We start from the raw sequence: 26,983 nt of genomic DNA, 5'->3' as shown, positions 1-26,983 counted from the left end.
AAAGCTCAGTGATGCTTGCTCATTTCAGAGCAGGCAGTGAATGGAAACCTTGCTTCACAGTTGCAGTGTGTCAGTGGTGATAAGGATGAAGTGATGGAAGGGGGACTCCTGAGGGGGTGACTGGTAAGAAAACTGACTGCTGTTGCTCACAGGGTCACCTACACCGGAGCTCACAAGTCAGTTTGAAGGCTAACTCCCATTTAGTAGAAACTAAACCAACCCAACCCGATTACTGTGATCGTCTCGAGTGTCTTTTATAAAAGGCAGAACTGATAACCTCACGAGTAAAGCAGCAGATTGAAATCGGTCATTATATTGACTTGAGAGACTCCAGTCTGTTCACGTCTGTCAGCTTGTTCAAACTCAGCTTTCAATTTCCCATAGCGGAGAGAGAGTAAGAGAGGGTAACATCAAACTCCCAAACATGACAGAGCTGGCTCTTTCTGACGAGAGGAAGCCATTGATTTTTCCTCCATTTCACCATCAATCTGGTGGAGAAGAGGTGGCTGTGGGTGCTCAGACAGCTGATGATGTGATTTGTAACCGTGGACCACCGGTGAGCGGAGAGAATTGCTCCGACTCTCAACACGTGGCAAAGTGACTACCACCATCTTCAGCATTCAGCCGCAAGATTAACAGTGGGGGATCTGCTGATAATCTCCATCAGCCGAGGGAGTATTTTCTCTGTCTGCCACACGAACATTTGTATTCACCCGGACAACTGTCAGATATTGCGGGGCTTGTGTCACTCCAGTGGCAGCTCTATGGATGGTCGTTCAGTCCGTCAGTCCAACCCTTTGGTCCAGATTGAAATACCTCAAAGTCTTCTGGATGGAATCTTGCTCCCCAGAGGATGAATCCTAATTTCTTTTTTCTTTAGTGCCACCATTTGCGGTTTTGAATGACAAACATAAGATGGATTGCCAAATTTAATACGAGCATTCATGTTCCCCTGAGGATAAATTGAAATCATTTTGGTGAACCTTTGACTTTTCATGGAGCACTCATCACATCTGCAGCCTCAGCTTGTTAAGTGCTAATTAGCTAATGTTAGCATGCTAACAGGCTGACCAAAATGGTGAACATGGTAAAAAATGTGTGTCTGCTCAATATCAGAATGTTAGCATGTCTTTGTCCCACAGCCACAGAAAAAAAACATGGCTGTCTCTCTATACTGTAATACTTCCAAATAAAAGAAAAATCACATATAAGTCAGTGTATCAGTCATGATCACCCATTTATTGCACACAAATTCAGTATTTGAAATAAATACATACTGCAGTTTTTTTTTTCTATAAATACTCATGACATGGAGGAATGATTTACAACATGGCCTACATGAAAGCGAGACATTACATCATCTTTAAAAAAGAAAATCCTTTTATATCATTGAAAATACACAAATGGCCACTTCTAGACAACTTCTTAAAATAGCTTCTTATTCCATTAGCACATAATCATGTTCATACAGTGTTTATTCAGGAGCAGAGCATCCACCTCATACTGACTGTTGACAGTTGTTTTGACATAACACCGGGTGATGATAATAGAAAACAGAGCTACTGCATAAACGCTGCACTGCAGGTTCGATTGAATTCTACCATTGTAATGTCTCTCTTAACATCTAGTAACACCGTGCAGGCTTTTTAAGTGAGGAGTAATCCTCTTTAGATCATTTGCAAAGCAATTAGGCATGCCTCCACTGCTATTAAATATAAAGATAACAGCCTGTGAGATAAGATGCTATTTGTACTACGTATCAAATGTGGCTAGCTGCCTAAGAGCCCTGATATCAGGGAGATATATTTAAATCCTTGTAAATGAAATTAAAAAATACGACAGTAAAAAATTAGAGAGACATATCTACTCTACTATCTATCATGAAATTGAATTTATGTATTTAATGTCCTCAGACCTAAATCCTCAGTTAATGGACCTATAATTATGCATCACATCATAAATACTACACAGTTTATACAGTGCAATCACTTTAAATGCATGGCTTTGTGGATAATATCAAGTCTGACATTCCATTGAACAAGGCAAATATATAAATACTTTTAGCTGCCACAAAAACATGAGATAATGTAAAATATATTGATCATAGCGAGTGCAGCATCGCCACACTGACAGCCACAGGAAACCCTGACCACACAAGGTTGGATTTCATTGAGAGAAGGGTGCCAAGATCAAACCGGATCACTTTTGAAACCCAAAGTGAGTTGAACTACGGTGACTCGCAACATGCATTTGTCAGCAGGAACCAGAGAGCCTCTTTTGCATGTGTTTCTATCTTCACTACACACTACACAGCAAGAACAAACGCCACTGACAAGAAAGGAGCCGCAAAAAAAAGCAAATTCCCCACTGACCTGTGACCTGGGGGACCGAGGGGGCTGCCCTGCATGCATACAGAGGAGGTTCAAACAGAGTTTATGACTACATTATCTCTTCCTCATCCTCATCACCTCTCCACCCATCAGTGGACACTAGAAGCCACTACGCTGGAGCAGACAGACCAGGCATCACTCATTCACTCGCCTCCTAGGTGCCTTTGTCAGGTGATTGCTGGCGGAAAAAGGAAAACAGATCAATACATCTCCCATGGGCCTGACAGGTAATCTTTACCTGGGATGAAATATGAGTGGTACCAGCCTGCTGGATTCCTTAACTGTAACAGGGCAATTGACTGGCTGCACGGAAGCCATTGCTCCACTTCCTGGCCATCGGAAAATCATTTTGGGGCATACAGTCTGGCTGAGGTGTCATTATGGTGACTGCTAATTACCAGCGAGGCAGGTGAGGGGTTTCCCCTCCTGCTACTAATGGTACTGTGTCTGAACTGATGCGTCTTGCCTCCTTGTCAATGCCTTGGCACCAAAACACACACTGACGGATAAGGCAACAGCAAGAAGCTCTCCTTAAAACACTACACAGTCGATACTTGTCAGCGTGTTCAGGGGCATACGTCTTGAAGAAGCCACCAACGTATTTATCAAAAGCTTCTTTTCTTCTAATTACAAAGCTCAACTAATGTGCTGTTCCTATCAATCAGGCGTGTGGGAAGAGCCCGCGATGCTGCTGAACTCCCCGGTCGAGCTGCAGTAACGGACGTAGCTGGCGGGGAGGGGTGTGGTGGGCTGGGGGTGCTCTCTGTCTCAACACTTTGACTGATTCCTGTGGCAGGATGTCTTGTGTGAGGCATCCATTTAGACGAGTGTGCACACACAGCATTTATAAATGTCATCCCTGGCCAACATGATCACATAAAGCCTTCTCAGACGGATTATTGCAGACATATAACTCACGTTAATTGGCGAATCTCATTCTACTAAATGCGATTCTTCTCTTAAATAAGGCTTTTAAGTGTCTGAGAAGACATGCAGTAAGGAGCTGATGATATTCAGTTCATTTCACTAAAAATGTATCTTGTAATCATTATGGAAAGTGCATACCTGCGCCTTTTAAGGGATAGGAAGATTTGAGATATGCCTGTTTTTTTTTAAAGACATTAAACTTTTGCACACAGCCGAATTTACTCCGCTGTTTCTCTACACATCAACATTTCACCCTAAATAAATTCACGACACACTCCAGCAGGGAGGATTTGATTATGTACACTTCCCTACAAAGTCAAAGCGCAGTAAGTACAATTTTGGTCTTTTGAATGTCTGTTTTATCTTGTGACAACATTTCTAAGTTCAATGTTGCTCTATCTCAGAGAAAAGGTGATGTTAAAATTGCAGTAACTATAAAATCCAACCAAAAACCAAGGCAGACCACAGTCTGTGTAATTACTGCACTCTGCCTTGGTTTCTCTGAGCTTCAGCTGCAGTTACTGCATCTGTGACAGCTGTCCAATACATCAAGTCATCTTAATAGGTTAAATCTCACAAATGTTTACTTGAAGACTGCTTGAATGTTTTTTAATTACTCATCTTTTTCAACTTTTTATACATGCCAACACTAAAACATTTAAATATAGATATGATGTAATAAGAAATAAAAGCAATTTCGATTTTCCAAGGGGGAAGACAAGAACAAGATTGTAGCTAGTCCCCTTTGCCGTTGCGCTACCTACTAATACAAATAAGTAATACAAAGACAGAGCGCAATATCTTCATTTTAGGGTAATTGATCAAATAATTGGTTGTGGTTTTTAAGACTTGAAAATTACTAGAACAGTATCGTAATAACATAACCGCTGCTCTACCTCTGAGGAATTCTGCTGGACAGTCAAAAGAGCTGGAAGCCATTTTTGTCATAGTAAGCATAGATACTGTGGTTAGCCTTAATTAATGATCAATTCATGATTATTTCCATTGTGGATTGATCTGTCGATCATTTTTGATTAATTGTTAAGTTGTTGGTCTATAAGATATTAGAAAATGGTGAAAAATGTCAATCAGTGTTTTCGAAAGACAAAGAATGACTTGTTTTGTCAACAACCCAATATATTCAGTTTACTGTCACGGAGGAGTCAAGAAATTGTAAAATATTCTCTTTAAAGAAGCTGGAATCAGAGAATTTTGACTTATTTTCTTAAAGGTGCAATATCTAAGACTTGGTCACCTCTCAAATTCATACTCAAAACCAATAAATTAAAACTTTACAGCTCATACAACTTAAACGTAATAGTCTACTTTATTAATAATTCTGAATTAATTGGTTTCCTGACTTTTTTTTTTTTTAAAGTAAAGTTAATTCTTCAACAGCGCAGGACCTTTGGACCTGGATGTGCTAGAGCTAACTGGTTAGCATGATATCTCTACAATGCAATATATAGACATCATAATGTTCAAACTGCTATTTATTCACATTCTGTTGATAATTTTATTTAATCGTCTAATGTTTCCGACTAAAATTCTTACATATTACCCCTTTAAAAAATGACTCAAAAGCAATTAACAATATACAGTAGCTCTACCAGCAGCTCGACCTGTATGGTTTAGGTCAAGCAGAAAGTTCTTCACTTGACTCCTACAGTATATGAAAATGCATTTTCCTGAAAATAATGCTTGTTTACCAGCTTGCCATGCTCTATTGCGTTTGATCTCACTGTATGCTGCCATTGATCTTTTAATGCATCTGATGCCGAGGGAGCCGGGGAAATGTATACCCCAAGGGTAGGTGAAAAGATAGTGTGCGACTCTCCTCTCTCGCCTCCAACAGCTTCTCCGACTCCTTTCTGCTGCACGGCTCCGAAAAGCGACTAATCCACCACTGCTGAAAAAACAGCCTGTTCAAACAGATCTGCAGCTGGCCTTGAACTTAAACACATTTGGGGGGACATTTGAATATGGAAGGTAAGCTGAAGAGAACAGAGGCGGCCCTCCGAGGACCGCGACTACACTCCCTCTGTGTTGTGCTAATGAGCACCTTTGTACAAACTGTAGCTTTTCAAATCCATGCTAATAGGAGGCCTGTACTTTGTGTGGCTCTCTACCGGTGGTCGCCTCTCTGAACCCTGTAGCAGCATGTGGTAGCTAAACATTCTGATGCTCTCCCGTCTCAGAGAGGGCTACGTGCGGCTCCTGCACAGCCGTAGAGTAGAGCAGACTCTCCCCCACACTCCTAGCCTCACCTGACCATCCTCCCAGTGTTCCAGCTGACAAACACTGCGTTACTAGAGTGGACATAATTGCCGGATTGTGTGGTAGCAGGTGGCCTGGAGACTGTGTGTGGAAACAGGAGGAGCCGCCGAGTCTCGAGTCAAAACGAGGAGCCTCTTGAAGCTGCTTTCTTTCTTGAGGAGATGGCAGAAGGCTTAACAAGGCTTGATTGCATTAACATTTGTCATGCTTAATATACTACCTGGAAAGACTGGATTCTAGCAGTTACATGCTGATTTGAGGAATAATGATGTGCTTTGTAGTTTTCTGTGCAGCAGGAGGAGTTTTAGCCTTTTCATTCTCTGGCACAATAGCTTTTCTTTTGGCACGCTCTTGTCCAGCCCTGTTTAGGTGTCCTCACGGTCCGGCCTGGAGGAAAGATAAACTCTCAGGCTGAGCAGAAATAGAGGACCGTGAACCTGATGCAGTTGGTCCTGCAGCCTCCAGGGTTGAGGTGTTACTGGCTCCCTGTGCCTCCTCTCTCTGGTGATCCTTGTGAAATGTGTTGCTGGCTGCAGAGAGAAAGAAAGCACATATCATATTCTGGACGTGTAACACAACACTGAGAACAAACGGTAAAAGACGCTCACATAAATCACATTTTCCTTGACTGTTTCAATGGACGGGCTCTGAAATAAAAATTTAATTTAGTCCACGGCTCCTGGATCGCTCGCTGTTTTAGGTGTATTAAAATAAAACTTTGAAGCAATCCTCTTCTAATAGGTTAAATATTAATGAGGTTTTGGTCAAGTGAGCCAAATCCAATTTGGCCCCATATGACTTGTGGACATGGTTATTAAAAGGCCAATCTGTGCTGCTCCTATGGCTTAACTTCCCCCCCCTTCGGTTATGCTGTGTAAGAAGTAAGAAGCTGTATGTTTTCAACTCCATTCATCACACGTTCACATCCCACTGACTACCTCTCTTTTTAAAGATCCCCTTTCTCTCGATCTCCCTCACCTTTAAAGCTTTTTGTGTCTGCGAGTGAAGGGAAATATCTGAAAGAGAACCGGGGCCAATTTTTGCAGGAGACAGAGGAACTCTAAAACAATTGCACTCCCTAACATGCTTGATAAATAAATTCCTGATCTAACCCAAAAAAAGTTAGCGGCGGTCACACAAGACATTTGCGAGGCAGTTGCAGAGCAGAGGACAAGGGAACTAGAAGTGACATTGTGGCTCTGGGCTGTCTCAAAGGATTAGGCATTACAGCATTCACTGGCATGTGCTTTTGCTCGTTCCCATTATATCTGCTTGTGCCTCTTTCCAGATGACTTCTTCCCCAAACTGATCCGGCGGGCAAGATAATTGATTAATATTTCTTGAGGGAATGATGACTAACCGTTGCTGAGATTCAACCCAAACACTCAGGTTAAACATAGTCAAAATTCAGAGGTTTTCATATTTGACAGATACACAGAAATGTCTGGGAACATTTAGTTTCCGAGTGTGTTAACATGCACAGGGCATACCAGATACTAGCCTCTGTTCTAGGTCAAGGTCACGATCAGGATTTAAGCTGTTTGTACTTTGTGTTTACTGTTTCAGTGCACTGATGTCATATTGGACAATATCCTTAGATATATTTGTCACAGAACTCACTATATGTATTGCTCTGTTCTCTCATAGTCCTACACATTACTTACTGTGTGCAGGTATGGGACAATGCACACACATTTTTAACCTCTGAAATGTAGACAAGCATAAAGTAGCAGAAAACGGAAACACTCAAGTAAAGTACAAGCACCTTTAAAACTGTACTTGAGTAAATGTAATGTTATAATGGTTGTCAGGTTAATTTCAACCACTGACTGTATGCAGGATGGAGGTACATAACATAAAGCTTTCAAATACTAAAGCACATTAAAATGAGAGCATCTTAGTATATTATGTATGATCCCAGAGAAGAATTAAAAAAAAGAGTTAACTCTCATATTAAACTGCTTTAATAACAGATCGTTTCATTTGTCCAGAGCACCTACACTCAACTGGTTTTACATCAAGGTCAATAAAGACATTACAACGCAAAGGTTTTCTGTCAATGGGAGAATTACAGTACATGCATTTATTGTGGGTGATAATGGGAGGTTGAATGGAACCATCTTACCATCTTAATAAGCTCTCATGTGATGCTCTCTAAAAACAATCATTACAGGCCTTCCTGGAGCACTCCCCTTCCCCCTGTTTATTAATCAGCTAATTACACATTGACAGTAATGGGCCTGCTGATTCCCACACTTAAATGAACAGGGCTGAATAGCTCTTTAATGATTAGCCTTTGTGTTTCTCTCTCCTGCTCGCTCTCCGTCTCTCATGCACACACACGTGCACACCATTGGAAAAAAAAAAAGTAGGACATTCAAATCAGACCTCCTGGTGAGAAGGTTTGCACACAAACAAGTCAAGGCAGACTGAGCTGCTAAAAACAAACCTGTCTCCACTAACAGAAAACAATTAGAGTGGTTACAAAGGCGGCACTGTACACTATGTCAACTTGCGTGGGTTTCGCTGTTTGAGCTCAGCCTCCAGCAACAGCAAAAAACCCACCATGAAAGTTTGGTGGAGCAGCGCAGGCAGGTGCAGGTGGAGACGGAGGAGATGGAGGGGGCTTTTTGAAGGACGCGAGCAGGGTGCGGAGTGGAGCCGGAGAGGGCGAAATAGTGCGGTGGGCTGCATTTCTGTCAGCAGAAGTGATGGCTGAGTGGTAGCGTTATTTGTCTTGTGCTGCCACACGGCCCTCGCACCAGCCTGGGCATTAATGAGAGGGGGCCGGACCGCCGGGCAGGAACACGGCGGGCCTCGGACGCAGGTGATCTGTCACGCAGCCGTCTTGCTCGGGCAAGGAGACACATGAAGACAGAAGGGAGAGGAGAGGCGGCGGGGCTGACCGAGGGGCTGGCCTACACATGGGCACACACATGTGGCAGCATTCGGAGATAACGCACTGATGAGGTCAATCAAACCGACTTGTATTTACTTCATCTCTCCCTGAAATGATGCACACTGAAAAAGTTCAAGTTTGGGTTTATTACCATCATCCCTTTAAAGAGATAAAGATGAAGGGCAATACGGGAGACAGCAGGGGAGGAGTAAAATTGCAATAATTAATTAGTCTGTGTGTGAGACCAGCCAAGGCTATTAAAATCCATCAGGATCTTTACACTTACTGATTCATCTTTGCCTTTAGAGGAGCTCTCCGAAATTTGTGGAGTGTGTAGAATGAGTTCATTTTCAGGGTAGTTTTCTATAATTCACTCACTGAAAAGACAAATATCAATATTTGTAGAAAATGATGGGCAAAACCCAAATAAATCCAGTAAAAGTGACTATTTCAATCTGTATTTTTAATCATACCTGATAACCTATGAGAGAAAGCTCTATATCTGGTAAGGACTTGTTGGATTGAGTTGGATTGTTGGATTGATGCTGGTGTGAAAAGTAGAAAATGGCCAATTTAAGGCTGAGAAATGGAGCGGTCATCTAATCCAAACAGATACCTGGCTTGATAAGTTCTTGTGTGTTGTTTTTTTTTTATTCTCACAACCAGCTTCAACACTGCCGTGGAAGTGCTAAAAGGGTAAAGAAAGAAGACAAAGCAACAGCTGGGTACCGCCTCAGTAATTCCCAACGGAGCCCTGCAAGACACCTCCAGCCGCAGACCATTTTCACTCCTGATTACAGAGTTTCAAATCAACCACTAACACATACAACAATCCACTTCCTCTGGCCAACTCAAACAAAGACTCGGCTGTCGTGTTCACTAAGAGCAACGCGCCGTTCTTAAACAATCTTTCCATGCAAACAAGATGTTTACCAGAAAACATCTCCACTCAACAAATCACTGAATCTGATTTTGTCTCTGTGCGCATTTATGCCAGAATGGCAACAAACCAAGATTTGTACACAGAGAGTGTGAAAGCTTGTCAGGGTGAATGTGCATCTCCTGGCGGTGGTGAGATTACTGAGGAGAGACATGGTGCAGCAGGCTGCCAAAGTAAAGATTTATACAGAGCAGTTGCAGCTGCAGAAACTGACATTGGACGACATGGGATGCATGATAAATCATGGTGGACAGGGGGCACTAGACTCAAGTAGCAGGAAAACACTCTGAACAGGGCTGAGGGGGGATGTACCAATCAGGGACTCTCCTATGCAATTTAGAAAAAGATAATGTTTTAGTCACTTACTCCAAAGCATACACAATAACATATAATTGCCTATTTGTAATTTGCACTTTTTTTTTTTGGCACAGATGTCCTTGATAATTGATTTCATCTGTGGTAAAAGAATCCGTTTTCATGTTTGTTTAAGACTTTAACACACGTGTTTCCACCTCTTTTCAACAAACTGTGGATCTGTATACTGTACAGAAACTGAGGGATGCCCCTCGTTCCGCATGTTGAGTTTGAGGGGTCCTTAAGGGCCAGGGGTGAATCCTTTTTTACTTTTATGGGAAGCGGTTGGAGGTGAAGGACAGAGTTGCCGGCCGTTCCATCACTCAATGCAATAAATGGATGCAATCTGTATCCAAGTAAAGCATTGGCTGTTTTTAAATTCCACCTCTTTTATCCAAATGAATGATGGGCCCTGGTACAGTGCACTGTGCGGCAATATTAATATACATCAGAGGCCTGCACCCCTCACTAAATCAGGGAACCACCAGCATTTGTTATTTAAATGACAAACAGCAGCTGCAGGAGTGGAGCACGGAGCGGGGACGCAGAAGAAAAGGAGAACAAACCAATTCAGATTTCAATCCGGCAAAGACACAAGGCCCCGAGCCATGAGTCTAATGAAAAAAGGCAGCTCCACTGGTCCAAACAGACACAACGGCTGCTGCTCGGTGCCACCTCCAATAGGACGAACTCCACATCACACTCTTCTTCTTCTTTTGCTTTAAACAGAAAGCTCCAAACGTAACAAAGCCACCAAGTCTTCCCTGTTAACTCACTCGCCATCAATTTCTGTCATTTTGGTGGGATTATGAAATTCTACAGACTGAGAGTAAGGCCATGCCAGTTTTTCTAACAAGGCTCTGTAAAGTGTATTTAGGCAGAGAGGTGCGTTGAGATAAATGCTAAGATCAGCATGATAACAAATCATAATACAACTCTCCTGATTTTAATATTTGGGTATGATATATACAATGTATATACAAGCCTAGTTAACAATACTCTGGAAACTACTGGATTAGCCTGTTAGCATGCCAACATTTTCTGATCAGCACTCAACACAAGTACAGCTAGGACCAATTTTACCATGGTTTTGGATCATTTTAAATTCTGACTTGGTGGCGTTACACTGAACCGTGATCATGTATGTATTATTAAGCCCTGGATACGCGCCGCTGCTCATCCTTGCTTTCAATTTTGTCAAGTGGCCACTCGTGGTATTGTTTGTAAAACTTTCCTTGAGCTGAGGAAAGAGACTTTAAAAATGCGTGACATCATCACAATGCTAAGTTTATGGGCCAAGTGGGAACTCAAAGGTGAAACTCCGAAGTTCTGGCGGCTGCATAATCAGGAAGTAAACTTTTGTTTTGTGTTTGCAAGCAATAAGACTAAATAGGCATCATCTTTGCCTTCAATATCTAGTTCTATTATAAATCTATAGTTATAATGATTAAAATGATCACAATTAATTTTGAGGGAGGCATGAATGTCTGAAACAAATTTCATGGCAGTTGTTTTGACAGTTGTTGAGATATTTAATGTAAAACCACATGCTGACCTCATGTTTGCACCAGAGGAATGTCACTGGGTCACCAAAGTCAGTATGATTCATCCTCTGGGTACCATGAATGTCTGTGAAACATGTCCTGATCCATCCAAGAGCTGATGAGATATTTTATCGGAGTGACAGACCACAAAAAAGATACCTCAAGCTCTCTCTTTGAGATTTTTGACATTTTGAATCTGCAGGTTTAATTCTTAATAATATTCTACAGTAGGAGAGTGGTGAGGGAGCCATACATTCATCAGTATGTGATGTTACCTGATGTGACGGACACTGCTTCTGTTTCCCTCCTCCGCCTGGAGTCTCCTCTGCACAACAGTCCCGGAGTAACGTTAGTCTGCCTGGTGGGCGCGCACACACACATACACACAGACAGCGAGAACAAATGTTACTCAAAATATGATGATGCAGCTCCCGCTCACAATACACACACAAACATGTAGAAAATGTAATAATTCCACAAAAGTCGATAAACACAAGCGCTGCTTTTTTTTGCAAACGCTGCAGCTTACATTTGGCCTCGGTCTAATGCATATTTTGCCACATCTTAATTTTTCTTCATTAATACAGATTTTCACCTGAGAGAATATTCGATGAGCAGAGGTGCCGGGGTGCACGTGGCTGAGTCACTGCAGAGTTCACATAAACAAATTACACCTGCTCTGTGCCTCCTGTGTCATATGTCAGGAGCCCTGAAATAGGAAAAGCCCCCCCACCCCCCAACAGCTTAATAGCCCTGACTTCGGAGATGTAAAGTTAAGGTCAAGGTCCGTTCCATCACTGGGGGGGGTGGGAGCAGCTGATGTGGTCGAGCAGTGTGGTGGGAGGAGGGGGGGGGACTGAGTGGAAGATAGATATCTAGATATGGTGACAGAAAAGATTTAAGGTAAAATCTTTACGCTTGTTACACACAACTAGACTTTATCTCAGAGAGGATTTAAAGAACTATATGGCGTCTTGTTTTAACCATGACAGACTGCAACAGAAGAGAGCTCCTTGTTAACCAGCCTGGCTCATCTAGGACTGCAGGCTACTTGAAGCTCACAGCCCTAAAAGGCACATGCTGCTACAATAAGGCCCCGTCAGGGCAGCCTTTTAACAGGCAGCGTGTTCCATGACCTCAACACCCATAAATCACATGACGGGTGTGCAGGCACGGGGTGTCGAGAGCTGTGCGGGGCACGCTTTGAGCGAAGTCTCTATGTTGTATAATCAATAGATATAAAAATAAATGGCCTGACCGTTATTCTCTCCCTGCTACCCCTCTCTAATAAAATCCCAGTAATGCATATTTCATTTACTTTTATACTTATTGATTACCTGTACTCCAGTTAGTAAATCACGCGCCTATCGATCCCTCAATCGTACCTCTGTCGGACAGCACATAACCAGCCATTTGCGCCCCTGATAAAGAGCTCAGGCATTGAACTCCCCACAGTAAATCTTTGCAAACTAACTTTTTAATTCCAAAATCGATCCACGTTTAAACGTCGCATTATTTCACGAGGCACGCCTGCGGTATTAAAAGTAATACCCTGATGCATTTGGTCTTAATGTGTGGAGGTCCATCCCTCCATCTCTTCCCTCATTACACCGAGGCAGAGGCACACCGGGGGCCCCTGCAGCCTGGAGGGAGGCGAGGGCCCTCCCCTGCCGCTGAGAACTGAGAGGCAGAGCCGCTCTGGGGCCGCCAGGAGCCAACGGAGACGCTCAGCACAATGCTAATCAAACATGAGAATACCATCAGCTGGCTCATTAACCAAAGCAAAACACCACCATTCATCTCCGAGCAGAACCCAAAGGCTTTTTATAAGCATGTTACATGGCTCAGTGTAAAACTGAGAGAAGTTGTAAAAAAAATGCACAACACTGTTTTTATTATTTAGCATCTGTTACTTCATCAGTTTTAACAGCGCGACAGATGTTGGCCAGTTGTTTTGTCCCTAAATCTACAGAAACTGTGATGAGAAAACAAAGATTGACTCAGAGGCAATGAGCAATGAAAAAACAAGACATATGTAATGAAGACGGCCAGCAACAACTAAATTCTATCAAAGGCACAAGGACACGGAGGAAAAAGTCTCCAAGATGGATTTTTCAGGTCATATGAGACACTTTTAAATGCAGTGCAGTCCCTTAGGGCCCAGAGTAAAACAGCACTGACACAGGGTCAATTGTAATTTTGGCGCCCACATCCAAAAGCAAATATATCAATTAAAAATAATAAATCAAAAGAGGAGTGAAGAGCTGCAGTTACAAAATGGCCATCTATTTTCATTAGGGTACACGGCGCTTCAGGTGTGAGCAGGATCTCAAGATTAATAGAGGTATTCAAATGAATCAGAAAGGATTAGGTTCTCCAGGGAACATGATCAATAGCTCCAAATCAATAATCAATAGGCCACTCACACCAATATACTAACTGCTGACACCGAGATCTCACAATTAAAATGAAAACTGGGAAGGGAGTGGCGTAAGACTATGATTTATCTCACAGCGCAAGTGTCATTTAGAAATAAATAAGTCAATAGATAAAAGCTGCTGCTGCCCGGCTCAGGTGGGAGGCGGTTATGCATTTTAACGTGGCCACCGGCCCCGAGCATTACAGCCAAATCCCACAAAGCATCGCGCCTATTCACGCGCCCGACACGAGGATAAACAGCATGCAACCTCGCACAGCCTTTATCACTTAGCATCAAATCTCTGATTGTCGCCGTCAACTCGCAGCAAACAGGAGATGACAGCTTTTATTAATACAGTATCATTTCAACCTGGCCGCGGTGCAAGATTAATGCTCACACTCTGCCCACAGAGAAAACACTTTTCTCTCAAGGGTGTTTGGAAACAAAGAAAAGTCAGATGCATGGGAGCTCCGTGCTAGAAATCGATCACGCGGGTTAGACGCTGGAAAGAAATGAAAATATAGTGAAGTGAAATCAGGAGTGGACACTTTAAGGTTTGTTAAGAGCGAGCGTGAGCAATTATAGCATTTCTCATTGTCATGCAGAACAGTAACACTAATCGTGGCGTGTTGTGTTTGCATGTGAATGTGTGTTTTGGAGGAAGTTAGAGGAAGTAAATGGGTGCCATGTGTGCAGAGCTGGGTCGGAGAGGACAGAGCAGCCATCTCACTGGAGAGTGGATTTGAGCAGCTTGGGGAGATAGACTGAGCTCGTGCCGTCCAACGGGACACATCAGAAGCCCCTCTCGTCAATCCCCCCTCTCTCCCTCATTCATTTGGGAGTATGATTTATACTTTTTGAAGTGAAGGGTCTTGAATCCCACTATAAAGGAATTAAGAGGTCTCCCCTGAGTCCGCCATTCAAATGAGAGCATGGCAGGGATATGAGGGCTTTTTAATAGAGAGAAATTAGTATTCACAATGCCTCAAACTGGAATCTGAAGGAACCTTTCAGGTGGAGAAGAAAGGACCAGTTTAGAAAAGAAAGCCCTAAGAAGTCGGGGGCTTTTCATAGCAGTCGTGTTTTTGCCCCTCATCAAGGAGTGCTGGGGCGCTCTGTGAAATAACCCAGGAGAGAGGGAGAAAGAGGAGTGTGTGTGTGTGAAACAAAATTAAGAATGCACCATAAATAGGCAGAGAGGAAACAATACAATGAGGAGTCCCACAGTCTCGAGGCCAACGGGGCAAAGCGGCTTCTCAACAGTCCCCCCATGCAGATCCAACAGTTCCGGGGATGACTGGGAGCGATGAGATGCTTTGACAAACATCTTTTGGATTAACCTTTTTTGTGCAGTCCCAGAAATGCAGGGATTTGAATCGGCATTGCAACTATGTCAACACATAGCATTTCTCCATTTGGTGAACACTGACCTTGAAAACTATTGAGTTAAACTATTACTGGAGTCCAACTATCTACTGTCAGTTCAGCTCAGACTTCAGGCCAAGACACACATTAACATTAATCTTCTGTTTGGTGTTCTAGAGAGTTAAAAAAACATACTTAACATCGTTTTACCACTATTATACTTCAATTATCATTATCAGATTATTAGAAATTATTTGAAACCGATGATAAATAACATTTAATAACACTTCAGTCCATTTTTCACAGCCTGTTCAAGGCAGGATTGTTTCGCCTGGCTGTTTTAGATAAAATGCACGAACACAGAACAGCAGAGCATTGAGGTTCCACCTTTAAGCCATCAGCGGAGGTAGTAACAGATCCGAATCAACACCTCGTGAGCCACTAGGACGGGACACATGTTGACACATGACACATGCTGTTACACGCGCTGTTGTGTTACACGTCATGCCTCTTTCGCCAGAAAAAAACGGCATGCTATCTAACATCACACACTGGGGCGGTATTTAAGTTTAGACAGAAATACTTGGTGCGGAATTCTTAATGTAGTAAATAATCAGAAAAGAAAGACAAGGACAGCACTCTCATTTGACTATTTAACATTGCCACACGGGCGTTTCAGAAAAGCTGCCCTTCTTCAGTGTGTATTCTGGCAATTGGTCTGTTCAAAAAGGGCTATGACTTCAGTTGGGGGTCTCAGAGACTTATTTTAGATTTCTATCATTGGAGTGTTATGACAGTTTTGTTCATTAGAGGACTAAGGAGGAGTTATATGTCTCTGACACAAAAGATGAGTGTCATGAATGGCTTTCTGGCAAACTGAGGAATATATATTTGTTCATGCACAGCACATATAACATGTAAAAGAAAAAATATTGCCTTATTTGGCTTGATAATAATGGGTTATTATTAAATGTTCGAGCTGTTTATGGCAAAGGAAACAATTTTCTTCAACTCAACAAACTGGGCTTTAATGGGAAAAGAAAAAATATATATAATCGAAGAAAAAAATGTTGATTTTTGCAATTATTATCATCTATTATTACTACTACACATACAGGAAGGTGGACTAGGGATGCAGTGGAGTCGAAGTAATGAGGAAGTAAAGCAAATGTCAACAAAATGGGTTATGATGGATGTGGACGCAGGACAGAATACGAAACAACTAAAGATTAAATCCTCCCTTAGTGTTTTTGAAACATGCCTGGAATTCACTCAAAACAGCAACAACAAGTTCTTCCTGTAAGGTCACACAAACACACATTCACAGCTTAATCTCATTTTGATGATGAAGAAGAAGAAGGTCTGGGACCACAACCCGCTGATCTGCCCACACACAAACACTCACAGTCACTGAGGCATCATCTTAACAAAGATTAGTCTGGTTAACAGCGACCTATGCTCTGAAACTGATTCATTTAAATGAGTTGGTCATAGACTTATCCATCAATATATTGAGCTTTGATCGAACAGAAAAAGGTTTCTCCAATAGGCCCTTGAGAGGCTGCTTTATTTAACTAACAAGTGGCATCAACTACCTGTTTGTGCAGATTGAGGAGGAACATCTGAGATGGGAGCTCTCTGACACCATGTCAATAGGACACACTGGTAATGGGCACAAAGGGTTCAACTGGAAATTGAAAGTATCAGTAACATTTAGAGTTTGCAATTTCATCATTTAAAGGGGCCAAAAAGATGTTTGTTTGTTTGTTTGTTTTAAAGCTTGGAGGAAAAAAATGTATTGAAACATACCTGGCTTCTGTCTCGTTTTCCAACAGAAGGCAGCCAAAAGCTAAAAGGAGAAACAATATAATTACTGATGGAAACAGATGGACGTAATACCTCAAGAGCTGTGTATACTTTTGTTTTTAAAAGAGTGCATCTTACTCTCTCTGGTAAGGATCTTGGGAGAAGTGTCTCAGTCTCTCTACAAACACTGGCATGCTGTTTGCCTGTAAAACACAAATCAAAGATACGCAGTAAGAACAAAGAACATAAAATCTGTATAACAGATTTCTACCGAGGGGGAAGATGCCAGTTTGCTTTAACCTTGCTGGGAAGCCGTCTCCTGTCCTTCCTGATGCAGCAGGCTGCAGAGCCAGGCACTCGTTTCAGACGTGAATCATACCGATACCCTGCGAAAATACACAACGGATTCATCTTCCCGTGTTGCAAAACAGTCAGACAAGATCATTAATGTTTAAGAGAGTGTCCAAAGCACAAAGTCATCATCCTCTACCTCTCTGAGAGGGTCGTGCAGGTTGCAGGAAGGTGGGCGACGGACGGTTATCCTCGAGGGAAAGCTGGTTGTCCGAGTCCCAGCCAGGCAACAGGCCAGCCACGCCCGTCCCGACTCCACAGTCGCCCTCGAAGAACCAGTCGCTCTGCTCGTCATCGCCTGCACACAGGGACAGGGAGGGTGTTTCATCGGTTGGCGTGTCACTGCTGCAGACTGCACATATTCTAGCACATTTCTAACCAACAAACTTTCGTAAAAATTGCCATAATCTGAATTCCAAATTTAAAATTATGTGATAAGGATACAAGGAAACCACTCCGAGCTCTATGCAGCCTTCATTAAAATGCCAAAGCAGCACCATTGCAGAATTGCTATGTCCGAAAATCAAGTAGCAGTGTAGGATGCACACTTTAATGTGAGAGGATAATGTTGGAAATAGAGTGTAAATACTGTAATAATGTAATTAAGTGGACAGCAAAAAACCTGTATATCATTTAAGTAACATTATATATTTATTTGTGAGTAGCTAAGCTGCTGTGTCTTTGGTGCTCCAAAAAACATCAGCGGAGCTTCGACTGACGGTGTGTGCGTCAATAATGACTTCCTCCTTTAACTACACACTACCGCACAACCAGACAACACCCGTCTCGTCCCCAGACGACCGGCTCTCCTCAGACCTGTCAGTCAGCAGAGAACACGCAGGAACCATGCCTCTCACAGTCAAGGTGTAGTGACAACTGTTAAATCAGAGGCCGCCTGGCCCCACCACGGCTAATGAGATTAGCAAAGGCTTCAGCGCTCATTAACACGACATGACAACGTCTTATTAGAGTCGCCTGGGTGCCCAGCAACCGGCCCATTGTATCGAAACCTCCCTCTCTAGCCCCAGCATTCCCTCGGAGTCGGGCAGGGTGTCGTCCAAATCTGACAACTCATCATCTTTCTTCACACGTTCAAGAATGCTTCATCTGTGAGCTCCGAATCACTTGTGAGTTTGAACCACATAAACAGATGGAGTTGTTGCACTTAAAGGTGCACTATTGACTTTTGGATAAGAAATTTTAATCAGAAGAGAAAGATCTTTTTAATTACTGATTTTATGCCTATAAAATAAACAAACTGACCTTAAAGGACAACACCATTTCATACTGTTTTACTTTGTTTATGTTTGGCGGACCCTGCCACATTTCTAGCTTCAAATAGGGTTCTGGAGACCTTATTTTCCTCTGAGAAAATAAACCTTTCTGAGTTTGTATTATTATCTCATTAATACTGTAAATATTAAAATTCTGAGTTTGAATTTCTTCTCCAAAACTTCATAGTGCCCCTTTAATAACTTCCCATATGTTAAATGTATTTATGTTTTAATACCTTGTCTCCCCTCATCATTAGTGAACAGGCCGGGGTCACTGCTGCACGTACTGCTGGTTTCCCTGCAAAGAGAAGAAGAAAAACATCACATGTGAATGAACGCCACTGACATGTCTCTTTAATATCAATGACATTTGAGGATGTAGAACTCTGTTTTGATTTGTCCTCTCTAACCTGATGGGTTATTCAGGTCAGACAACGTTATAGCATCTGAAAAGTGAACAATGTCCATCAGAAATTTACATGGCCGTGTAATGTCAATATTTAACATGTAACATTCAATAATAGAAATAATGAAGAAGTCCGGAGCTGGAGGTCGACATAAATGGAAATGACACAAAAAGACAGAGCGTGCTGTGTTCTCCCTTGTTGCGATGGCAAACACAAAGGCATGAGAGGAGGCTCTGATCGAAGCCACTGAGTGACATGCACAATCTAATTGAATATCCTCCGCTGTCAGCTCCAATCTAATCTGGCCTGCGTTGTGGAGGATGACAGGAGAGCGAAACACATTCCCCTGCCTGCCCCTCCCTCTGGGTGTGCCCCACACACAGAGCGACCCACAGACGTGCCGCTTCCACACAACAACTGGCCAACATCTGCTGTGTGGGCTGCAGCAGCTTACTGCCTCGGCTGCTCCATCGCTGCTTCTCTCCACACCCCCAGGCAACCCCTGTTACACTGCCTCCACACCCTCTGTGTCCCCCCTCTGCTAACCCCAGACCTCCCTGGGTTTCTCTGCCTTTCTCACACCTCAGCCACCTTGAACCAGGACCTCCAAACACTCCAAGGTCACGAGGGGGGGTGTTAGGGGAGGGGCGGAGGTGATGAAGATGGAGGGACGAGAGCTCAAAAGAAGGATTTTTTCTCTCAGAATATTTATCTTTATAAATATATATTTATATTTTTTTTAAAGTTTGTCCTAAAACCCTTAAATGACAAGTTGCATCATTGCACTAGGTGACACTGAAGTCCTTCTTTTGTTTAATTTCAGGCATTCCCATACATGTTGTACTGCTAGCATTAATGCTCAATAGTGTATTGATCCGCAGCTGAAAATAGTCCCCAACAAAAGCACTGTTTACTCCTGTTTGAGTAATGTTTGCTAAAAACTACGGTGCCCAGATGTTTCAGGAAACAACTTTTAATTATTTTTTTAAAATTACACTATATTTAATTTCTTTTTCTTTTTTTAAAGGATAATGCACATTTAGCATTTTCCTGTAAATGTGTCAGTGTTAGCAAGCAAGCTAACTGCATTCATTTTATACATTTATATATCTGTGACCGTTTTTGAAAGATTTTTGTCTTTAGTGGAAACAAACAGATCAAGGACAGTGGAAAGTATTGAGAAACGGACTAAAGCAGTGTCGGTTTTGCTCTTTTATTTTCCTTTCAACACAGTCAAACTACTTTATGAAAGGCAGGGAGCCCGATGCTGTTGATTGCCTTGCATTTTGCCTCCTGTTTATCATCGCTGACCTTGCTCACAGGAGAAAGCTGGAGGGTCAGATATGCGCTGATACGGTGCATTGCCATATTGCAGAGGCCTGCCAGTGACGGCAGGATCAGAAAAACGTCCATCCAGCCTGCGCGTCTTTTCCGGCCAGATGGTCCTGCATCATCTCCTCACATCCGCAAGAAGCAGATGTGAGAGGGGAGCAGGCCTCTCCGGGGAATCTGGAAGATGTCTGGCCGAGCTGACACCACCGTCCCACCCCTTCAGCCCCATCTCCAGACCGATTCCCCAGGCCTCTGCTCAGCTGTAACCCACCTCTGGACACATCGGCTGGCATCTGGAGCTCACAACACCCCAACATGAGTTAAGGACACAGCCACAAGCTCTACAATAACTACCACTTTATACATGATTCCACAACTTTTCTGAGAAATTAGGAACTAGTGATGGTTGAACTATTTCCAGCAGCATGGCGTAAAAAAAAATGTGTTTGCTTCTTATTGGAGGGATTTGTGCAAAGTTTGAAAAAGAATCACAGGCATAAACAATTAATCACAGACACCCATTAAGTATTTATCTGTATTAAAGGTGTAATGTGATGTCGCTTGGAGCAGCACCGGGCCGATGTGAGACCGTTTCAATTAAGTACTGCCTAATTAATGGCATGAATAATTGAGACCCCCATTTTTCTTGGGACCAAAAGCAACACCTCCGCTTTCTTTAGCAGTGACCTTTGTCAGGAAAAGTTGACAAACATTTAAGGGCAAACTTTGGTCTTTGACTCACAAAGTAGCACTTCCACCAGTCAAAATGGAGACATTATATTGTGGATTAGGTGCTTTAAAATAAACAAATAAGCCTAATTATAAAAAACGCAAATTGTCCATGGTGAAACAAAGGCAAGGGCAACTGCATTCCAGTATTTTAGAGCTGAACTCCCCACATGGCCCTATTGTCTCTGTACAAGCCAAAGAGGTGAAGCAAAACACAGTATCCAGATGAGCACTAATAATTAGGATATAATCCTCAGCTCCTGGGAGAGGCAGACCAGTTTGCACAGAGATTACAGGCTAGCCGCCATTTATTGAGCCCGGGCTCATTCTGCAGAGGAATAAAGAAGAAGCAGAGACGGAGGGGGGCAAAGCGCTGATAACAATGGATCTGTGGGCTCTTCAAACAAGCCGCCTCAACCCAAATCCATGCCCTCTTCCATGGGTGTCTGATTATAAGGTTATCCCACCATCCCTGAGCTGCAGTAATTGGATTAGTCTCAGAGATTTATGAAAATTAACTTCAGCAAATGCTGCACTGCTTCCCCCCCAAAAACTCCTCATAGAGTTTTCAAAATATAAATGACAGCACGATACAGTTGAGTGTGACAAAAGCACACACAGTGGCTTTGTTTTTCTGGTGGCTTGGGCTGAAGTCACCAGTAGCAGCGCACAGCTGGAGACGGAGGCTGAGCCCGGGACGGCGTCTACCCACAGGTGAGGCCTGCTTGCCGGGCCAGCCTGGGTGCCAGGTGGCCTCACTGCCAGCAGGCTGGGCCAGGTCTAATCAAGGATGTGGAGCCCAACTGGAGCTGCCAACATCTGCTCCTCTTGCACTTGGGTGGCTGACGGCAAAGCTCTGCTCCGTATGCACATAAGAGGAGTGACCTTGAGGAGAGACCAGACACTCCGTATGAAAAAGGTTAATGGAATGAATGGAGACCAAAGAAATCAGAGTGCTTCGACAATGGCATCTGTGTCTAACATTAAATGGACCGTACACTCTCCGAGTATAAATATTGCTGTTGTACCACTGTCAAGCCCCCATCACCGCTGCCATTTGTTCATATCCTTTGCCTCCGCCGCGGCTTAACCATTAGATTGTTCAGCCCTCAGTACAGTGTGGCAGTCTACTGAGCAGCAATCAAGAGCGTTGGCGTTGTGTAAGTGAGAAATGATTGACAGCGAGCCATGGTGTTCCCATTTATTTCTTCTCCGGAGCTGTTTTCTGTCAGAACGGCTATTGATTTTTCCATAAAATAAGAAAACAAGTACCGTTTAGGGGCTAGGGAGGTCAGCACAAATTAAACCAGAAGATGTAAAGCCTTCGGTCTGTCCCATTACCGGTTACCTCAAATGTCTTCTTCTCAAAGGAAATACACTGTGCAGGAGCATGGCGACACACTGAGAATGGGAGCTTACAGGCCTTTAAAGACGATGTTGCTGAATGTTATAATGCCACTGAACTGAACTGCACTGCCCCACGTATCGTCTATTTATCAGTTTCTGAAACATATCGTCTATTTGTGAGGCAGAAAAACACTTAAAACCTTGAATTTTAGTGAATAAAAATGGTTAAATAATCAACAAATGCATTAATAGAAATCTAATGTGCAACTATTTTGACAGTCGATTAATAATTGAAGTTATTTTTTCATGAAATCAAATATGTGGATTTGCTGCTTTTACTCTTTTTTCAATTACTGCAGAAAATAAACTCTGTGGCAAACACAAGTTTATACTAACACGTTTTGTTCAGCAAGATAATTTTTTATGAATGAACATCACTTTTGTGATTTTTGGAGGGTAAATGAAATAACCAAAAGGAAAAGCTGATATTAGGCTATTAAAGAGCGACATGACGGCAGCATGACTTCATCAACACCGCTAAGCATCATCCTTCACTATATATACTTAGCCTTCATACTTTACTATAAGTTGATCTACAAGTTGTAAAGTTAGACCTTGAATAGATACTAACTAGAGTCTGCCTATAAAGATGGACTAGTGAGTAGATGAGTCTCAGTCTTTGGCGTGATGATGTTTAATGTTCCTGACAACTTCTGTAATTTCATCTAGCCATCAGTTTGTTTCTTCTTTTAAAGAGACATAAAACACCTTTTAATTCGAACGTGGGGTGTTTACTGACGCTTTTTATGTCGGAGGACAAAATGTAAAGCTAGTGTTTACCATAGACCTTATTTCAGGCATCTAACCATAAACCCATTCAAAAAACCCATTGATTTTGAGACAGGGGAACCGGAAGCACAATAATGCTAACTTGCTTCCAGGTTTAAGGATTCATTCCTGCAGCACTCTGTTCAGCCATTTTTATTTGGATTTTATTTGGTCTAATACTTTGATTTATGACCAATTACCTGGATAGAAAATATCTTTTGGTTTTAACTTTGGCTCAAGGAAATTGCGATGGGCATTTTCAATTTCCTCACAAAGTTCAAAAGACCAAATTATTGATCTATTCATTGATAAATTAATCATCAAAATAATCGTTAATTGACGACCGCTTTTTATGCCAGAATTACCATTTTAGGACAAAACTGGTCACCATTTAGTCTTTTGACGGTAATGATATAATGTCCCTCCCTGCTGCCAGTTCACAGCCACATTTAGTTTTGCTAAGTAAAATGCACACGAGCGGGTGCACTATGGGACACTGGGACCGACCCAGCTTTAATTACCCAGCCCAAGACAGGAATTCATTTCAAAACAAATCAATACCACACCAAGTCACTTATTTATTTGTGACAATATTTCTCGAAGGGAAATAATGAGCTGGCAGATGCCCGGAGGCATAACTATCAAAGATCCCTCCCTGGTGATCATTTCAGCTATAGGAGATGAGGATGAAGAGGCTCTATCATTCATTTTTAATGTCAACTCAATCCTTTAAAGTGAAGTGGTACTGTATGATTCTGATACCTTTTTTGGTTTCGTTGAGGACACGCTGAATATTGACAAGTGGCTCGATGAAGACAGGCGGTATAGATCATCTTAAATGTCGCCTTGTTTAATTGCTTCTGTCTGATAGTAGTTATGATCATGACTTTTATGTTATGGCTTTAACTGCCTTGGTAACTTTCCATTTAAAGGGTAAAAAGGGCTTTTAGAGTTTTGAGCTCCCTTTTCGGTATGGTTTTAATCCTGACTCTTTAAACAATGACAGGATTAACATTTGGCTTTTTAGACACCAAATGTGGAGCGGCTCATTTCCTACAGGGCCTCGCAACATTGTAATGAATGAAGGGTTACGTGTGACTCGAACACAACAACAAAGAGAGGAAGAAAATACAGATATCCTTCCTTGAATCTAACATTACCCTTCAGACATGTTCTCATCTGCAGCATCTCTGCGTTCCTTGGCCATCTTTCTCTTCCAGCACTCCTTTCCCATCAGCCTGGCTCCTTCAGTCTGTCGCTCTGCTCCCACCCAACCACCAGCCCTCTTCTTCGTTCCTGACAGATGCTGCATCCTAGTTGGCCTGTGTCTCCGTCTCCTGTCAACACCAGAAACCTTCAGCTTCTGCTGCAGCCTAACAGTGACGTTGGAGGACATGCGTTTGACCTTCCTCCGCCTCCTGAGTGGCCGTCCAGAATTATTCTCGGTGAAGGAGTCAGACTCTGGCCAGGAAGGCTGCCTAGTCCTGACCGGGCCTCTCATGACGGAGCGCCATCGAATGGTTGGGGTCATGTCGTCGGAGTCGCTGCAGTTGGCCACAGAGGCAGCGATGGTTGAGGAAGCGTTCTCTCTGTATCCTTTAGTCTCGTCCAAGCTGGACTCAGAGGCCTCAATCCAGCATCGTCGGTGCTCCAGTGGGAAGAGGGAGGATTCGCGGCAGCGCTTGCGGCCTCTGCGTCGGCGGATCTGCCTGCGCTGCTGCAGAGGATTAAGGACCATTTCCTCCCACAGCTCCCCCAGTTTACTCTGCTCTGAGGTCTGCTCCAGAGCAGACACCAGGTCCTGCACCAGCTCATCCATCATGGTGCTGGAAACCAAAGACACAGGATACAACAGAGTTAACTATAGTGATGTCAAGACAAAGAGTTTAAAACCATACATGATGCTACACCAAAATAAAATGCAATATGTGTGAGCAGGGTAAACTAGTCTCACATACAAGTCATGACAATAGGGGGAGATTATAGTATTTAATGTAATCTTACTTCTGTTTCCAAACTTTACTAATGAAGTGATGTAGTTCTTCCTGGGATGATGTATTATGCATTAGTGCAACGTGAGCTATAACAAGCAACATTATGGATGAGGAACTATCTTTAATGCATTTTTGTGTTTCAGGGATACAAACTGAGAAATTCATAGGCTAGTTCAAGTCTAAATGGCATTTATTTGCAATTTATTAGATCATGATATTATTGTTAGGCATCGACCACCCCTTCATGACAACAGCTTAATGTGAAGCCAATGCTGAAGTATGTTAAAGATGCAGCTCCTCTGATGACAACTAGATTCAGGCTCTGATAAAAACAAACTCCCATGTCTCTCAAAATACAAGGTTATAATCAGTATCTTTATACAATAACTTAGGGGTCTCAGCCTATATAAGCTAGCTGTGTTTAGGCAAGCACATTTTTGGATTGTGGAAGATGGGTAAGGAGTAAAACTCAGGTAGAGTTACTACTAGTAGGGCGGTATTCGGACGATATCCAGCATTCTTACTACTATCAGTACCTGTGTTTTTGTGTACAATTGTTGGTGAAATAAATTAATTTGAAATTGCAATGTTTTGCCTGTGACGTAGCCTCCTTTCGCTGTGTGTAGCCACCACTCAGTGGGCTTACTTAATGTCCCGCCCACAACACCATCTGATTGGTTACATGTCACAAGTTATAGCTACTTAACACTGAATAATCTAGATCTGCAAAGTAACTAGTAAACAAAGTTACATTTAGAAACCTAATGGTGACATCACAGACCGATGACATTGTTTATTAATAGATGTGTACGCAGGTGGACAAGTAGCATTATATGATATATGATATGTATTGGGTGCATTACACAATTGTGGGTTGCAAAATCAAATAGCAGGCTATTGTGTTGGATTTTTACTGTTTTGCATGAATATAATGAAGTATCCTGATTTGTCAAAGTCAGGTCTGGTTATTTTAAATTATGAATTGTTTGTAACGTGATTTTCATACATTTTAGTACCCACTTCCACAATAGACTGAAATTACATCCGTCTGCTTTTCATCATGATGATTATTGCCAAATGAAAATGTGTTATCTCTGAATCTTCCACAGTGAACTTCTCTCTGTATAATCAGTGAGCACTGTAACTACATGACAGATTAAGGAAGCTCTTGCTATAGTTTGAACTCTAATCTGATCCCTGCTGTTGATGTGGGAGATCTTCACCTGTGGTTTGTAATCTCCGGACCCAGAGATGCAAACCTCAGTCGTGTGTTTTGAGTAATAATAAAACATCCCAAGGCTCATTTCCTTCAGAGGTCTAGCAGCATATAATTATAGATGATCATCCACACTGTGAAACTTTCAAGTTGCCCTTGTTTGATTGCAGCTTGTTTGCTCAAAAATCAGCGGCTACAAAACACTCGGCAGCTTCTTCATTACAAGATCAGGGAGCTGTGCAACATCAGTGCGGCTGAACAATAGCAGAGGCAGGCTGAGCTGTCTGCATGCTCTGTGTTACATAACAACATGTCACACGTGAGCTGAGCACAAGGACAGCCTGGACAGCCGCACATCTCCCCACTGTGAACTCACTCATGAACGAAACACACCGTTTAACAGCGTTTAACACAGCAGCCGTGTCGCATCCGATCATCAGCTATCGTAACGTTATGTAACAATAGACAGAGAGTCTGCTGTGTTTGAGCACTCACCAGTCGCAGCTCGTCTTGTTTTGTTTTCACCACAGCTGAGACACCAGACGCACTTCCGCCCTCCTGTCCAGCCAATCAGGTGTCGCCGC

General features: G+C 42.6%; 1 protein-coding gene across 1 annotated transcript; it reads right to left on the bottom strand.

Annotated features, from left to right (window-relative positions):
- Positions 1-1,218: 1,218 nt before the first annotated feature.
- Positions 1,219-26,983, bottom strand: LOC311273481 (G patch domain-containing protein 2-like). The gene is made up of 10 exons (XM_084380584.1): positions 26,895-26,983; positions 24,350-25,015; positions 18,783-18,844; positions 17,412-17,570; positions 17,222-17,307; positions 17,060-17,124; positions 16,925-16,964; positions 16,711-16,802; positions 11,607-11,689; positions 1,219-6,124 (listed from the first exon to the last, which is right to left on the bottom strand). The coding sequence occupies exons 2-10, from the start codon at positions 25,009-25,011 to the stop codon at positions 5,970-5,972; spliced, it is 1,404 nt and encodes a 467-aa protein (XP_084236710.1). The 5' UTR covers positions 25,012-25,015; positions 26,895-26,983; the 3' UTR covers positions 1,219-5,969.

The sequence above is a fragment of the Pagrus pagrus genome (assembly GCF_965226575.1).
Source record: "Pagrus pagrus genome assembly, chromosome: 18".
In the NCBI taxonomy this organism is placed as follows: domain Eukaryota; kingdom Metazoa; phylum Chordata; class Actinopteri; order Spariformes; family Sparidae; genus Pagrus; species Pagrus pagrus.
Note: the sequence above shows the minus strand (reverse complement) of the source record. Positions and strands in the feature narration are given on the sequence as shown.

What these genes read in the sequence shown, in the direction of transcription:
- LOC311273481 (XM_084380584.1), bottom strand. Translation starts at nt 25,011, where the DNA reads ATGATGGATGAGCTGGTGCAGGACCTGGTGTCTGCTCTGGAGCAGACC. An exon ending in TAATGATGAGGGGAGACAAG is followed by an intron (nt 17,571 to 18,782) that starts GTATTAAAACAT and finishes CCCTGTGTGCAG; the next exon opens with GCGATGACGAGCAGAGCGAC. An exon ending in CAAGATCCTTACCAGAGAGA is followed by an intron (nt 16,965 to 17,059) that starts GTAAGATGCACT and finishes TTCTCCTTTTAG; the next exon opens with CTTTTGGCTGCCTTCTGTTG.